The 16,047-nt window shown below is 59.3% G+C and overlaps 2 protein-coding genes across 2 annotated transcripts; one reads left to right on the top strand and one right to left on the bottom strand.

Moving 5' to 3' along the window:
* Positions 1-926: 926 nt before the first annotated feature.
* On the bottom strand, positions 927-8,974 carry P3H1 (prolyl 3-hydroxylase 1; the record flags this gene model as incomplete). Its single annotated transcript, XM_084274475.1, has 15 exons — positions 927-1,284; positions 1,373-1,513; positions 1,680-1,755; positions 1,967-2,084; positions 2,417-2,567; positions 2,679-2,774; positions 2,872-2,999; positions 3,180-3,301; positions 3,655-3,707; positions 3,823-3,912; positions 4,642-4,781; positions 6,864-6,995; positions 7,458-7,647; positions 7,860-8,012; positions 8,516-8,974. 15 exons carry the CDS (start codon positions 8,972-8,974, stop codon positions 1,159-1,161), a joined length of 2,175 nt encoding a protein of 724 aa, XP_084130601.1. The 3' UTR covers positions 927-1,158.
* A 143-nt stretch (positions 8,975-9,117) lies between these two features.
* On the top strand, positions 9,118-13,958 carry LOC311200545 (uncharacterized protein C1orf50 homolog; the record flags this gene model as incomplete). The annotated part of the gene is made up of 4 exons (XM_084274807.1): positions 9,118-9,249; positions 10,920-11,006; positions 12,669-12,800; positions 13,478-13,958. 4 exons carry the CDS (start codon positions 9,118-9,120, stop codon positions 13,658-13,660), a joined length of 534 nt encoding a protein of 177 aa, XP_084130933.1. The 3' UTR covers positions 13,661-13,958.
* Between the last annotated feature and the right edge of the window lie 2,089 nt (positions 13,959-16,047).

Here is a 16,047-nt window from a genome sequence, read left to right on the forward strand (position 1 = left end):
AGGCCTGACCCTCACCCCCTCTCTGCAGGGAGAGGCTGGGGATGCAGCCAGGGGGCCAACAAGAGCTGGCATTGAGGGTGGCATTGCCCCCTCCCCGCAGGAGGGGGACACGGGGTGCAGGGAGGGGGGATGGGGACGTGCCCCGGCCCCGCTGACACCACACAAGAGGCAGCCCTGGGACCTGGCAATCGTTAACTGCTGCAGCCTCATCAGCAGTCTGCTCACGCCCGGGGCTGGCCGGGGTCGGACACCCAGCTGGTGGGCAGTGGGACCATCTATTCATCCCAGAGACACCAGCCCCCAGAAGCCCCCATCCCACCCCAATGCTAAATGAGACCTGCCCTACGCCTCTTCCAAATCCTACAGGGGTGCCCAGCTCCCAGCGTGGGGCAGGGTTTATTTACTCACATTCCCTGGATGGTTATGGAAATGGCCAGGGCAGGACACGGGCTGGAACAATCCGCTGCCCTGTTGGGGGATGCCATGGGACTCAATGTCCTTCTTGTTCAAGGACAGCTCCCTCCCTCCCCAAAATTGCAGGTCCCTGCCCACGCTGCAGGAGCAGGGGCCAGGGGATGCTCTGGGGTTTGGCTGGGGATGGTATAGCCCCCTAGGAACAAGCCCCTGGTGCCCACAGGACCCGCTTGCTCCCCCCCAAAAAAGTGACCCGTCCCCACAAAACACCTCTGTGGGGTTGTACTGCCTCAGCTGAAGGTTTGTGAGGAGGGAAGGATGTGTCCCCACTGAGGAGGGACAGCTGGGGGCCCCATGCAGCAAGCAACAGCTTAGAAAACCCCTTTTATTGCCCCAATGCTGCAGAAGGCACTTCAACACCCGCAGGCTCAACGGAGCAGAAAGGCACATGGATGCTACCCTGGCACCAGGGCCCTCACCCCCCCTCCCCCCAAAACAAACATCCCTCCCTTGTCACCCCTGTGTCTCCCAGCCCTTCACCCCTGCCCAGAGTCTCCATGCCAGCCCCAGGGCAGCGCTGCAGGAAGGGTGGTGGATGCTGCCTCTCAGTGGTGCAGGGCAGCCCCAGTTCTCCATCCCACGTCGGCTGGGGACAGAGTGGGGTCCCATCTGGCAGCCCCATGGCTGAGAAGCCCGATGCCACAATGCTGGTGTCAGCAGGGACATCCTGAGCCCCAAGGGATGTCACAGCTCGTCCTTCCCCACCGTGAGGGCAGCTGGTGGTTCCTGCTCTGGCTCCATCTCCTGCAGCAAATCTCCTTCTTCAGCACCAAAAAGCATCTTGACCAGGTCATCGGCCTGCACACGCTCCTGGGGGCAGACCCACAGGGATAAGTGTGGCCATTCCTCCCTCCCCAGCCCCCCCAAAATCTCACCCACAGCCTGAGAAGGAGCTTACCCGCTCGCTGTGCCGAGGGTCCAGGGTGAACCAGAGGGCGATGGCGCAGCGCTGGCCCTTGGTCACAGCCTTCACCCCATGGGGGTTCTCTGAGCCAGAGGAGAAGCCCACAGCACGGCCACACTGCGGCTGAACCGCTGCCTGCCATGGAGGGGAGGCCCCAGTCAGGGTATGCTGGGTGGGTGAGGGAATGGGTTGGGCCCCTCCGACCCGGCTTCACCCCTCCTGGTGGCACAGGGGACAGTGCCAGCATGTAGGAGCTGGGGGTGCTGAGGCACACGGATCCTCGGGGGGCTGAGCTACTTACAGTCTCAGTCTTGGCATCCAGCTCAGTGAAGTAGAAAGCTCCTCCTTCAAAGTCCCCATTGAGGTAGAGGATGGCACTAAAAGAAACAGGGGATGAGCAGAGGTGACAATCATCATCACAGCTCCAGCAAGCAGGGGAGTCTAATGCTCTCCTAACACCATGGCAAGAGGCAAAGGCAGGAGAGCCCAGGTTGGGTTGTCCTCACACCCTGCTCCTCCCAACCCAGGTGACACCAGGACATGGTGCCCTCAAGTGGGGAAGCTCTGGCTGACAGCCACCACCACTACCTGTAATCCCGGAAGGTGTAGGCTGGAGGTTCCTTCACACACACCAGGGCTTCTGCATTGAGGATGCAGTTGTCCACGTGCACCTCGTGACTGTTGTCACTCCGTCCTTCTTGCTTCTCTAGGGTGGAACAAGACATGGCATGTCAGGACCCCTTTGTCTCTGCAGGACCTAGGTCTGTCCCCAAGTGTCATGTGCTTGGAGGTGATAAAGTCACCCAAGCGTGGACCATGAGAGGCCATTCCATTTGGGTGGCACAAGCCATAGTCCCATGGCACCTCCATAAACCTCCAGACACAGCCCTGTTGGAGGCAACCAATAGAGCTGCTCATCCTCCCAAACTGGGCTTAGGGATAAGCTCCCCACATCTTTCTTCTGGGAAAAGGAGTAGCAAGGGCATCTCCAATGAAAGGTCCAGGACTAGACCACCCCAGCTACTGGGCCAGGCTCACCGTCGATGGCCATGCGGCACACCAGGTGGGAGTAGGAGAAGTGCAGCGGCACCTCCAGGCGGAAGTAGGACTCCATCATGTGCCGAACCTTCTCCGTCACGTTGTAGTAGAGGTAGGCACTCTGCAGGGGCACCTTCCCCTCCTGGCCCAGCTAGGGGGGACAAACAGGGCACAGGCTCAGCCCCATGTGGGGGGGCTGCCTGCCTTCAAGCCCCCTTGTCTCCAGGGCTTGTTTCTCCCTGTGCTTTGCAGCCATACTCACCTTGAGGGCCTTGAGGACAGTTACTCCGTAGAAGGTCTCACTGGGGGTGTGAGGAGATGTCTTCCCACGATAACCATCCCCAGCTGAGGCAGCTGCCTGCAAAACTCAACTGGTATTACTGGTCTGACCCTCTAAAAGACAGGATGGGAGCCTTCAGCCTCTCCTGCCCACCCCCTTCCATCCCCAGGCTCACGTTGGTGAGTCTCTGCAGCTCCCGGCACTCCTCGGCAGAGAGGACTCCATCCACCACCACCCGCTGAGAGCCGTTGAGGGCCTTGGAGTTCATGGTGACACTGGCTCCTTTGTACACCAAGGGGCCACCTGTGGCACAAAGAGGGTCAGGAGGAGGTGGGGATGGGTGCCACCAACCCTGAGGCACAGTGCTGAGGACCGTTGTGGCCCTGCCACCTGCTTCTGCCACCACCTGTGCGGAGGGACTGGGGGGCTGGCAAGCAGGGACATGAAGGTCCTCATCCCACCTCCCCTCCCAGCTGCCTGCACCTTCTCGGATGAACTTGCTCATATCAGCAGACTCCTTGGCCTTCTCCTCCACCAGCGTCTCAATCTCCTTCATGAGGTTGCCGATCTCCTCCGAGATGCGCGCCGCTGTCTCTCGCTCCACCCTGGGTATGCAGCAGTCATCAGCTCAGCTGTCCCCGTGAGCAGAACAAGGGGCACCAGGGCAAGGACTTGTCTCCAAGGGCTGGTGACAAAGCCCAAGGCTGGAGAGAATCATCTCAATGCATCCCCTCAGCCTGAGTGGCTTAGGATGACCTACCCGTCCCCATCACCCCGAGGACCGATGGGAAGCAGAGTTCTGCCCTCCAGCAGCCTTTTTACTGCCCCAGCACAAAAAAACCCACCCTCCTGTCAGCAGCTCCCTGGCCTTTGGCCCAAACCCAGTGGAGGAAGAGGGGTACCTCCCATCAGCACCCCTCTTGAGTAGGCTTGGCCATCAGCTTGGATGAATACTCACTTCTGTTTCTCTCGCAGCCTTTTTGGTATCACCTCTTTAGGTGTCCATGTGTCCTGCAGCCAGAACAACAACAGCATCAGAAGCTTGACCAGGGTGTGGCTGGCATGAAGACCCCCTCACCCTCTTCCCACCTGGCTACTGCATCCCACCTCCTTGAGCAGCACTCACCGGGTCCACAAAGGGGATGCCAAAGACGTCATAGCTGAAGAAGAGCAGCTCCTTCTCCATCAGGCTTCGCTGCTGGTATGCCTGGATCTCCTGTGGTGAGGGGCAGAGGGACTGGTTGAGGGCATGGCATGCAGGCTCTGGAAAGACCCCAGGAGGGTGCTGGGTTGACATCATTCCCAAGGTCCTTGTGCTGGACCTGCAGCCCTGGTTTCCCAGCCCGTGGCAGCCAGCAAGCAAGTGGCTTTCCACATCCTGCATGAGCTTCCCTGTCCTGTGTGGGTGAGCCCTGGGAAGAGGATGGAGGAGGGAGAAGCACAGGCACATCCCTCCCTCCTGCAGGAAGCTCTTTAGAAGCAGATTCCCTTCCCTGCTCCTGCTGACATGGGGTGGAGACCTCCATCCCTACCTATCATCTCCCAGGCAGCACCCTGGCATCTGGATCCAGCTATTCTGAAGCCAAATCCTCTCCTTTTTAAGCAATTTCACTTCAGTTGTGGAAGCCTGTAGCAGAGGTGGGCTCAGATCCTCCTAAAAAGTCTGTCCATCCAACTCTTGTGGACCTCTCCCACAAGAGCTGGTCTATTTGTGCAAGCCATCAAGCCTTCACTTGCCCAAAGACACTTTGCCACTGATGTTTTTTAGCCTCTCAGCTCTTTTCCAGCTTGTTGGCTCCTACATCCATCCATTCCTCTCTGCCTTGCCACTGAAGGGTGACTGGACAGGGCAGATGCACCCAGAGCAGACCCCAAAACCTCTGCTAAGGTCCCCAAAGAAGGGGAAAGATGTCCCTTGAATGGCTCGTCCCAGCCAGTTGCTCACCTCTCGGGGCTGGATGGGTCCTGCCAGGTTTTCCCCTAGGACAGCGGTGTAATAGGCCAGATTCTGGTTCATCACTTCATCGTTGGGGAAGAAGAGCAGATAGGTTTTGGCACATTCAATGGCTTTCTCATAATTCCCATCTGCAAAGAGAAGAGGGACTGTTACAGCACGACCCAGAGCAAACACCGACCTGGAGGACAAACCAGAGATGAATCATAGAATCCCAGACTGGTCTGGGTTGGAAGGGACCCCAAGGATCACAGAGCTCCAACCCCCCTGCCACAGGCAGGGACACCAACCTCCAGGCCTGGAGCTACACAAGGCTGCCCAGGGCCCCATCCAACCTGGCCTTGAACACCCCCAGGGATGGGGCACCCACCCCCTCTCTGGGCAGCCTGTTCCAGCCCCTCACCACTCTCTCTGCAAAGAACTTCCCCCTAATATCCAATCTAACCCTTCCCTTCTCCAGCTTCACCCCATCCCCCTTGTCCTGCCAGTCTCTGCCCTTTAACAAGCTGATTCCCCTCCTGTTCCTCTGCTCCCTTCAGGGACTGGGAGGCTGCAATGAGGTCCCCCCACAGCCTTCTCTTCTCCAGGCTGAACCAGCCCAGCTCCCTCAGCCTCTCTCCGTAGGGGAGCTGCTCCAGCCCTATGATCATCTTTGTGGCTCCTCTGACCCCTCTCCACCAGTCCCACATCTTCCTTGTCCTGGAGCCCTAGCTCTGGCCACAGGACTCCAGCTGGGGCCTCCCCAGGGCAGAGCAGAGAGGGACAATCCCCTCCCTGTCCCTGCTGCCACCCCTCTGCTGATGGAGCCCAGGATCCCATCGCCCTTCCCAGCTGCCAGAGCCACTCCTGGCTCATGGGGAGTTTCTCATCCATCATCACACCCAGGCCCTTGTTGGTCTCCAAAGGGTCATCTAAATTGGGCAGATACCCTGGAGCAAAGGTAAAATTACGTGCCCAAGGTGCTCTCCTGCCTCCAGAAGTCACCTCACCAGAAATCAAGACACTGCTTGAGTAGCTTTCTCTTGGAAAACATCTTGAAGCCTATTTCCAGGCAGCAAGACACACCCATCTCCAGCCTAACCTGCAATTTGCAGCCACTTACTGTCATCTACAGGACTGCAGCCTTTCCATCCTCTTAGACTTCACATACTATTTTTTCCTCCTTTTGGAGAAATTTGCACAGAAACAGTTTAGAAGCTTCTAAGGGGGTGAACAACCCAAAGTGAAAAGGGAGGTTGGATTGTAACAGCTGATCTGGAGAGGGAGGGAAGGTGCCTCTGGGGTTTGGAGCAAGGGGTGGAAGGAGAGAAAAACGTGTTTTTCTAGGCAGTCATTTCACTTGGAAAGAGAAGCTGTCCAGGAACTGAGTATCTGAAGTGTCATGGAGAGCTCTGCAGCCCAGCATCTCCTAAGGAATGTTTCAGGCTGGAGAAGCATGCCTGTGTGAGCTTTGGGAAGCTCAACAAGGGCAGGTGGAAGGTAAAGACTGGGGAGCAGCCAGGCACAGAGCAGCCCTGTGGAGGAGGACTTGGGAGATGAACTGGTGAATGAAAACCTGGACATGAACTGGCAGTATGTGCTCACAGCCCACAAAGCCAACCCTGTCCTGGGCTGCACCCCCAGCAGGTTGAGGAAGAGGACTCCCCCCACCTCTACTCCATGCTCACGAGGTCCCACCTGCAGTGCTGTGTCCAGCTCTGAGGTTCACAACACAAGGAGGACATGGAGCTGGTGGAGTGAGTCCAGAGGAGATCATGAAGATGATGCAAGGGCTGGAGCCCCTCTGGTCTGGAGGCAGGCTGGGAGAGTTGGGGTGGTTCAGCCTGGAGAAGAGAAGGCTCTGGGGAAATCTCACCCCTTCCAGTCCCTTGTGGGACTCCAGGAAAGCTGGAGAAGGACTGATGACAAGGCCAGGGAGAGAGAGGACAAAGGGGAATGGCCTTCAGCTGAAGGATGGGAGATTTAGATGAATTATTGGGAAGAAATTCTCCATTAATGAGAGTGGTGAGGCCCTGGCACAAGTTGCCCAGAGAAGCTGGGGCTGCCCCTGGATCCCTGGCAGGGTTCAAGGCCAGGTTGGATGGGGCTTTTGAAGGTCCCTTCCCAACCCAAACTCTTCTGTTAGTCTACACTTTGTGCCTGTGCAGAAGGACCCACGCAGAGCAGGATGTCCAGCACCAGTGGCCCTCAGGACAGGGTGACAAGCTGCTTACTGTTGTAGTAGGCAAACTGCAGGTAGTTGAAGTGGGATGGCAGGAAATCCTCCAGAGGCTTCTCCCGGCCAGGCTGCAAGGCCAGCTCTGTGACACAGCCCTGCTTGCAGCTCAGCACCTGCATGTAGTGATCTGGTGGAGAGAAAAAAAACCCCATGTCACTGCTTCTGGTCACCCAAAGGCTGGTGGACAAGACCTTGAGGGGTCTCCACTCTGACCTCCAGCTCGCTGCAGGGCTGTTGAGAGCTTTTTTGGGGGTGAAAACCCACACCAAAGGTGGTCTTCCACTATGTGCTGCTCTCTGGAGAGGGAACAACCATCACCAGCCTCCCACCCTTGTGACCTGGTGACCCTCTGCTAGTCTCTCTCCTGTTCCCCCACATCTCTCTGGAATCTGGGGTAGGGGGGGTGGTCCTGGGCATCACCCCTGGTGCAGGGCACAGGCAAAATGCTCCAGCCACTTACTGGCCAGACTCCTCCTAGCAAAACCTAGAATGGAGTTTGTCCTCTTTGGGGATCCCCTCTCCCTGGTCTTTGGGGACCCCCAGATTGTCCCCAGCTCTTGAGACAGGACGCAGTGCCTGCAGCTCCCACCTGTGATGGCCTGGAAAAGGTCTGCGTTGTACTCCAGGTAGTTGTAGCCCTCGTAGTCGTAGGGCCCCTCGCAGAGCGCACGGCACTCGTCGTCCGCCACGAAATACTCCTCCAGCGCCTTCTCCAGGTGCAGGATGGCAGCAGGGGGCTGCTCCTCCGTGTAAAACCGGACCCCCAGCCGGAACTCGCTCTGTGGAGGGGTGAGGAGTGACGATGGGGGCTCAGCACCCCGCTCCCCACCAGCGCCAGGTCCCCACGGGATGGGGATGACGCCCAAGGGGGAATCTCAAGAGCTCGCTGAGCCAACAGCTGTAGAGTGACCCCCAGGCCCAGCAGTGGATGGGTGTTTTGGGAGGGGGTGCCCAAGCTGGGGCAATGGGAGGGGGTTGGGGGGTGTCTCACCAGGTGTGGCTTGGCCTCCAGGTCGGTGAAGTCGTCCTGCCGGACGCCGGCCATGGCTTGGTAGTACTCCAGGTTCTGCCTCATCTCCTGGTGCCCAGGGTTGGCTACGAAGAAGGTGTGTGCTGCTGCGGCCGCCTGCGCCGGCCGGTTCATCTAGGAGGGATTATGGGGGAGGGTGAGACTGTGGGGACCCCCGCGGGGTGGAGAGGGGACCCTCATCCCCCGGCATCCCGGGTGGCCGGGGGTCCCGCAGCCCCTTGCTGGAGGCGGGGACAGGGGGTGGCTCCGGGCAGCTCCGACGTGGCACTGCGCGGGGCGGGGAGGGAAGGGGGAAAGGAAGGGGGGGAGCGGAGAAAGGCCAAGCCGGGGCCAGGGTCTCCGTGAGACACCCCTCACCCTACCGGGGTGGACAAACGGCCCTGTGCCAGGACATCCCCCCCCACCCCGGCTCCGGACCGCTCAGTCCCAGCAGTGCCGGTCCCATCCCCTCTCAGCCCCTCTCCCGGCTCCACCATCCCGCCGATCCCGGATCTTCCCTCCGCACCGAGACACCCGCTCCCCCCCCCACCCCAAACCCCCTTCCCAAGGCCGCTGCCGGTCCCGCCACTCGCGGGCACCTTCCCCATCACCCGGTCCCGCCGCCGCCGGTACCGCACCTTGAAATAGGCGACCTGGAGGTAGTTGTAGGGGCTGCGCTTGACGAACTCGCGGTCCAGCTCCTCGCCCAGCCGGTAGCGGGAGGGCGCGGCGGGCCCGCAGCCCCGCAGGCAGGCGGCACGGCGCAGCAGCCCCCGGAAGAAGAGCAGGTCGCGGAGCACCGGTTCGGCCGCGGGTTCGGTTCCCTCCGTCGCGTTGGCGCAGCGCAAGCGGCACCGCACCAAGCGGGAGCGCACGGCCGCCCGGGCCCGCAGCGCCCGCTCCATCTGGAGCACCACGGCGGGCCAGTCCCCCCGAGCGTACGCCTCGGCACCGGCGGCGAACAGCGCGTCCGGGGACTGGGCGGACAGCGGCGGGTCAGACGGTAGCGGTGAGGATATCGGAGCGGGCTCCGGAGCCGTCGCCAGCACCGGGAGCAGCAGCAGCGCCAGCACCGGGAGCAGCGCGGGCAGCGCCATGGCCGAGCCTCGGGGCCGCGCCCGCCCCGCACCGCCCCGCACACCCCGCCCCCGAACCGGGCAGCGGGACGCCCATCGCCCCGCCTCTGTGCGGAACCCCCGCGCCACAGCGGGCGGAAGAGGCGGGCGCGGAAGGGGCGGTGATGGCGGCGGAGGGCGGCGCGGGGCCCGGCGCTGGCGCGGAGGGCCTGGCGCTGGTGGAGGGACGCTCGGGCCGCGCCGCCCGCCTCGGGGATCCCGGCGACCTGGTGGCGCTGGCCCGGCAGGTGCAGCAGGTGAGGGCCGGGGCCGCGCGGGTGCCCGGTGTGCCGCCCCAGCCTCCCCGCCCCCCCGGCCGTCTGCAGGGCGCCGGGGCCTCCCAGCGCGGCCGCCTGCGCTCTGCTGCCCCCTTGTCTCCCCACGCATCCCAGTGTGCCCTCTCCCAGTGTGCCCCGGCACCCTCCCCTCTTCCTCCCTGTGCCCCCGGTACCTCCCGGTGCACCTCAGCCGCCTCCCAGCGCGTCCCAGTATGCCCAGCCTCCCTCCAGCACGTCCCAGTATGCCCAGCCTCCTCCCAGCACGTCCCAGTATGCCCAGTCGCCTCCCAGCACGTCCCAGTATGCTCAACTGCCTCCCAGCACATCCCAGTATGCCCAACCACCTCTCAGAGCATCCCAGTATTCCCAGCCTCCTCCCAGAGCATCCCAGTATGCCCAACCACCTCCCAGCATGTCCCAGTATGCCCAGCCACCTCCCAGAGCATCCCAGTATGCCCAGCTGCCTCCCAGCACATCCCAGTATGCCCAACCACCTCTCAGAGCATCCCAGTATTCCCAGCCTCCTCCCAGAGTATCCCAGTATGCCCAACCACCTCCCAGCACGTCCCAGTATGCCCAGTCGCCTCCCAGCAAGTCCCAGTATGCCCAGCCGCCTCCCAGCGCGTCCCAGTATGCCCAGCCACCTCCTAGAGCATCCCAGTATGCCCAGCCACCTCCCAGCACGTCCCAGTATGCCCAGCCACCTCCCAGAGCATCCCTGTATGCTCAGCTGCCTCTCAGTACATCCCAGGATGCCCAATCACCTCCCAGAGCATCCCAGTATGCCCAGCCTCCTCCTAGCTTGTCCCGCTGCCTCCAGTCCCCTGCGCTGTGCCCAGGTGCCTCCTGCAGCCCGCTCTCCCAGTCCCAGTGCCTCCCAGTAGCTCCTATTCTCCCTTACAGTGAAGCCAGGTCCATTCCAGTGCCTCCCAGTATGTCCTGCTGCTCCTTCCCGCTGCCTCCTGGTGCCCTGTCCCTGTCACCCCACAGCCTGGGGGTGCCACAGCTGCCGCCAGCTGCACCCAGCAGCTCCTGCACCCGGCAGCTCCCGCACCCAGCAGCTCCCGCACCCAGCAGCTCCCGCACGCGGCAGCTCCCGCACCCAGCAGCTCCCGCACCCGGCAGCTCCCGCACGCGGCAGCTCCCGCACCCAGCAGCTCCCGCACCCGGCAGCTCCCACACCCAGCAGCTCCCGCACTCGGCAGCTCCCACACCCGGCAGCTCCCGCACCCAGCAGCTCCTGCACCCGGCAGCTCCCACACCCAGCAGCTCCCGCACCCAGCAGCTCCCACACCCAGCAGCTCCCACACCCAGCAGCTCCCGCACTCGGCAGCTCCCACACCCGGCAGCTCCCGCGCCCGGCAGCTCCCACACCCAGCAGCTCCCACACCCAGCAGCTCCCGCACTCGGCAGCTCCCACACCCGGCAGCTCCCGCACCCGGCAGCTCCCACACCCGGCAGCTCCCACACGCAGCAGCTCCCGCACCCGGTAGCTCCCGCGCCCGGCAGCTCCCGCACGCAGCAGCTCCCGCACCCGGCAGCTCCCGCACTCGGCAGCTCCCGCACCCGGTGCAGCCCGCAAGTGGCCGCAGGGGCAGGGGGCAAGGGGCTGTACCCCGTTGCTGACCAACCCTCGCTCTTCCTCCCAGGCTGACGCCTTCACCCGAGCCAACGCCTGCAACAGGCTGACTGTCATTGCAGAGCAGATCCGGTACCTGCAGGAGCAGGCAAGGAAGGTGAGGAGCAGGCAAGGAAGGTGAGGGCAGCCCCAGGAGCTGGGCAGAAGGCTCCCCGCCTTGTGCTTGGGAGGGGAAGGGAATGAAGGTCTGGCTGAGCTGTGAGATCATAGAATTGTAGGGGTTGGAAGGGACCTGGAGAGCTCATGGGGTCCAACCCCCTGCCAAAGCAGCTCCCCAGCTCATATTGCTCAGATGGGGCTGGAATCTCTCCAGAGATGGAGACTCCACACCCCCTGGGCAGCCTGTCCCAGGGCTCCCTCATCCTCACTGGGGAAAAGTTCTTCCCCATGTTGGTGGGGAACTCCCTGTGCTCCAACTTGCAGCCATTGCCCCTTGTCCTGTCCCCACAGACACTGAAAAGGGGCTGCCCATTTCCCCCTGCATCCCATCCTTCACATATTGATAAACATTAATCAGGTCCCCCCTTAGTCTTCTTCTCTCCAGGCTGAACAGCCCCAGCTCCCTCAGCCTTTCCTCACAGGGGAGATGCTCCAGGCCCTTCATCATCCCCATAGCCCCTCTGGACTCTCTCCAGGAGATCCCTGTCTTTTTTATCCCAGGGAGCCCAGAACTGGACACAATACTCCAGGTGTGGCCTGACCAGGGCAGAGCAGAGGAGGAGGATCCCCTCCTGTGCCCTGCTGCCCACACTCCTCCAGATGCAGATGTTGAGGAAGAGCTGGGGCCTGGGTGTGGATCGTGGCCAGGAGCCAGGGAGAGAAGATTCAGTGGGCAGAGAACGAGGGGTTATTGTGTGGTGTCAGCTGGGGATGGGTTTGGCTTTCCCTGAGTCCTCTGCACGTCAGGGTGGACTTGTGTTAAAGCAGAGGAGTGAAAACAGGCAGGGAAAAGCAGCTTGGGTGGCAGGAAGGACAGAGAGATGACTGGTTTTTAGGACAGGCAACTCCTGGCACCAGAGTGTGTGGGCTGCGCTCCCGGGAGGACTCAGTGCAGTGGGATGATGCTGTGGCTCTGGCTGGATCTGAGCTCCTGGGAGGAGATGAGCTGTTAGCTGGTGATGGGTTTGGCTTTGCAGTCTGTCCCAGCTCATCTCTTGGAGCAGGTGGCCCCAGCAGCAGGGCTCCACTGTCCTCTTGAAGCCAGCCTTCACCCTTTTTGGGGGGGGGGGTGTGTGGAAATCTTGGAGCCTGAGTGGGAAAGGATCTGCCAGTCACTGCAGCTGGCCTGCTGCCATCAAGGCCACTATGTCATATAATGGTTAACTGGTGGAGCTGGAGTTGTGGAGCAGTCAGCTGGTGGAGCTGTGGAGATGAATTCCCCTTTGTTTGCCATCCCTTCCCCGGGGGCACCACAGCAGGGAACCCCCCCACTGTCCCACAGCTGTGTGTGGAGATGAGGAATGAGTCCAGCACATGGTGGGGTCAGGCACAGAAGCTGTGGTGAAGAGGTCCTTGATGCTTGGGTGGTATCTCTGCCTCTGTGGGGAGGTGCAGGAGCTCTGAGGTCGAGCTGGCAGGGGAAGCTTGGAGAAAGCTTTATCTCTTTGGAAATCATCTGCTTCCTGGGGGCAAGTAAAGATGTGCCACGTGAAGCCAGGCATGGCCTGGTGAGTGGTGTGCCAAGCAATGGACCTGGGGCTGGCAGAGAGGTGTCCTGTCCTTTTAGTTCAAGTGGGGACGTTTTCAAATTTCATTTCAGGTCTTGGATGAAGCTAACAGAGATGCTGATCTGCACCACGTGGCCTGCAACCTGGTAAAGAAGCCAGGAAACATTTACTATATGTACAGGAGGGAGAGTGGCCAGCGATACTTCTCCATCCTGTCTCCCAAGGTGGGTGGTGACAGCCACTGAGGAAGCTGGGAATGGAAAAAAAACCCCTTGTTTGTAGTGCTTGAGGACTTCTGGACCTCAGAAGAAAGCACCACCTGGGTGGAGGCTTTTGTCTTTGGTCTTGAGTGACCCTGCTGACAAGTTCTCTTAGCTCTGGGTGGGTGTGGGGCAAGGCTTTGGGTCATGGACCTGAATTCTGCCTCTCGGTCCCTGAGGTGAAGGACTGCAAACCTGCCCTGGGCCTTCCCTGCCTGAAGTGTCTGTCTGTGGTCTGTCTGCAGTGTGGTCTTCTCAGGAGCCTCCATCCAGGGAGTGAGTTTGTCTGCAGCTTGGTGGGGGTGGTCTTGGAGGTGTCCCCCTTCCAGGCCACCTCTTTGCTTAGGTTGCAGGGTGAAGGGTTCAGAGCAAAGCTTGGAGCTCATAGAGGAGCTGTCTGGCTTCACATAGAGGAGCTGTCTGGCTTCACATCTTGTATCCCCAAGCCTCCTGCTGTCAGCAGCACTTGGTCTTAGACTTGGGAAAGTTGAGCCTGTTTTTAGGTTAGGAAAAAGGATAGTCCCATAGCTGGGACAGCTCCAGAGGTGGTAGGGCTGTCCAGCATGGGCAGGCTTAGGGACAGGACAGCCCAACTCTAAGGGAAACTGAGCAGCCACCTGAACCTTTTTTTTCTCTTCCAGGAATGGGGGACCAGTCCTCACGAGTTCCTGGGTGCCTACAAGCTCCAGCACGACATGTCCTGGACTCCTTTTGAGGACATTGAGAAACGAGATGCTCAAATAAACATCCTGGACAAGCTGCTGAGCCAGCAGGCTGCACTGCCCCCGTGCTCAGAGCCCAACTTCCAGGGCCTCACCAAGTGACACGAGTGACCCTAGGGGACCCCCTGAGCAGAGCTCCTGCGTGAGGCCCCGTGGTGCCTGTGTGCTGCCAAAGGCAGAGCAAGGAAGGAGACCAAGAAACAGAACTGATGCCACCAGTACTTGCTCTGTGCTTTGATCCTGCATTCAGCCCTACTGGATTTTCTAGTACCTGAGTCATTGATCTCCTTGAGTCCATGCCAAGCTGTGGCAGATAACACCATGTGGAGTCAGTTCCAGGAGGGCCTGGGGCAAAAAGGCAAATGCTTGGGGCAGATGTGCTAATACTATAAAATATGATGTCCTATCTGTCTGGCTCTGGTGTTACCTCACTGGGATTGCCTGTGGCAGGTAATGATTTCAGGGCTGGATTTTGCCTGGCTGTAGGAAGCTCTGTGGCCTGAGAAGAGCGGTGGAGACCTTGTACAGAAGGGTCTATTGTGACCTGAGTCTGTGGGTCTCTGTCCTGACTGGTCCAAACCCCTGAGTCTTCATCCTCAGAAGTACCATGCAGGCTTCCAGTGCTCTTCAAAAGATGGGTGTTGTGTAATATGTCCCCCTGGGCTTTGAGTGGTTGAGCTGCCAGGAACATGCAGGGACACTGAATGCTTCTGTGCCAGAGCAGTGGGAACCTAAATCAGTCTGGGTCTCAAATGCACCTCTGGGACAGGCCTGGTGTCCTGTCAGCACTGCTTTACCAGGGAGACCCCCTGGGGCTGGTAGGACGTGTCCAGCTTCTCTTTTTTCCAGCAAGAACTGGAGAGAGGCAAAGAGTGAGCTGCTGAGATTCCTTCCTGCTGGACAGGGCTCCTCCAGGAGCTTGCCAAGGTGGGAATGTACTGATGGAGAAGGAGACATCCAGGTTGGATGCCAGCATGTAAATGTCAGATCTGGTTGGGTCCTCCCATGAGTTGTTCACCTCCCTGTGATGAGGAGGCAGTGCCCTTACGTGCTGCTCAGGGTGTTGCATGTGCACACTCACCTTGGCCTCCTCCTCTCCTGACCATGTGTGAAGGTTGGGGGCTGTTTGTGGAAGGGAAATTGTCACCTGGGGGCAGGGTCTGCCAAGGGTGGAAGTGGTTCTTCCTGGTGGAAGCCCAACCATAGACTCTTGGCTCCACCAAGGACCACCTCCACCCACATTTAAGCCCTTGGAGACCATCACCATGTCTGGGGCTTGCCATCACTGTAGCTTATTCCCTGTACTCTCTCCTGGTCCCCATAACCCTGGCACACCACAGGACTTGCCCCAAGAGATGCTTGGGGCTGTTGCAGCACTAGTTCCCCCTTGGGAAAACCCATTCCCTGCCAGGATGGGAGGTTTGGGACAACCCAGGGCTGGTTTGGGGAGGGAGAAGGTTTGTGTTCTAGATGTTCTCTGCCCCACTCTGCCAAATCCCAGTGTGGCTGAGCCTCTGGTTGGCAGAAACCAGTCCTTGGAGTTGATGAAGGACATTTCAAGCAGTGTTTCTCAGCTCACCCTCCCTCACTTGGAGCACAAGGGCAGATTAAAAGTGACACATTATTATTAGGCCAGGGTATAATTAATTCCTTATCGAGTCACAAGTGTCTAATTTGATGGCTTTTTTTCCCCTGCTTGTTTCATGGCCCCTGGTCTTCTTTTACTGTGTGTTATTAAATCATAACTTGGAAGGGAGAAAGTTAATTACCACATGGGCTTTGCCATGGTGCTAATTACAGCAACAGCAGAGATCTTCACATGGGTTGATGGATGCTCCTCGGGGAAGAGGGGATTCCTGCCCCAGTTGTATCACTGTTTCCCATCATTAAAAGCTCTACAGTGACATGTGTGAGGAGATCCAGGTGATGTCCCTGGCCTTTGGTGGGATTCTATGTGTGCTTTCCTACATCTCCAGCAAACACCCCTGACCATTCTCAGCCTGGGGAAAAGAAGACTAAGGGGGGAGCTGATTAATGTTTACCAATATCTGAAGGATGGGATGTCCAGGCTTCTATCCAACTTCTTAAAATCCATTTTGACTGTAAGAATGATGGCACCAGGAGGAGTTTGGGTGCCAACAAAAGGAGGCAGTGACTTTTGCAAGGGAGCCTCTTGTCTCACTCTGGTTGCTGTTGCCAAATGGTGAGAAGAGAACTTGATGGGTGCAAGGAAATGGGATCAGGGAGAACCTGGCTGCTGGGAGGGAGGAGAATCTGGAGGTTTGAAAAGGGAAGCACCTCTGTGTGTGTGTATTCTCTATATAAAAGGGAACTTTACATATTAAAAAAAGCCCTATTTTTGTATTTTACTTCAGCTTTTTCAGTCACAGCTGCAGGCAAATAAAAGCTAACATGTGTTTCCTGGATAAAAAGGTTACAAATCAGCTGTCTCCTGCAAGGCTTCATTTTCATTCACAGTTTTGTCTTGA

Source organism: Gallinula chloropus (genome assembly GCF_964237585.1).
Source record: "Gallinula chloropus genome assembly, chromosome: 23".
In the NCBI taxonomy this organism is placed as follows: Eukaryota; Metazoa; Chordata; class Aves; order Gruiformes; family Rallidae; genus Gallinula; species Gallinula chloropus.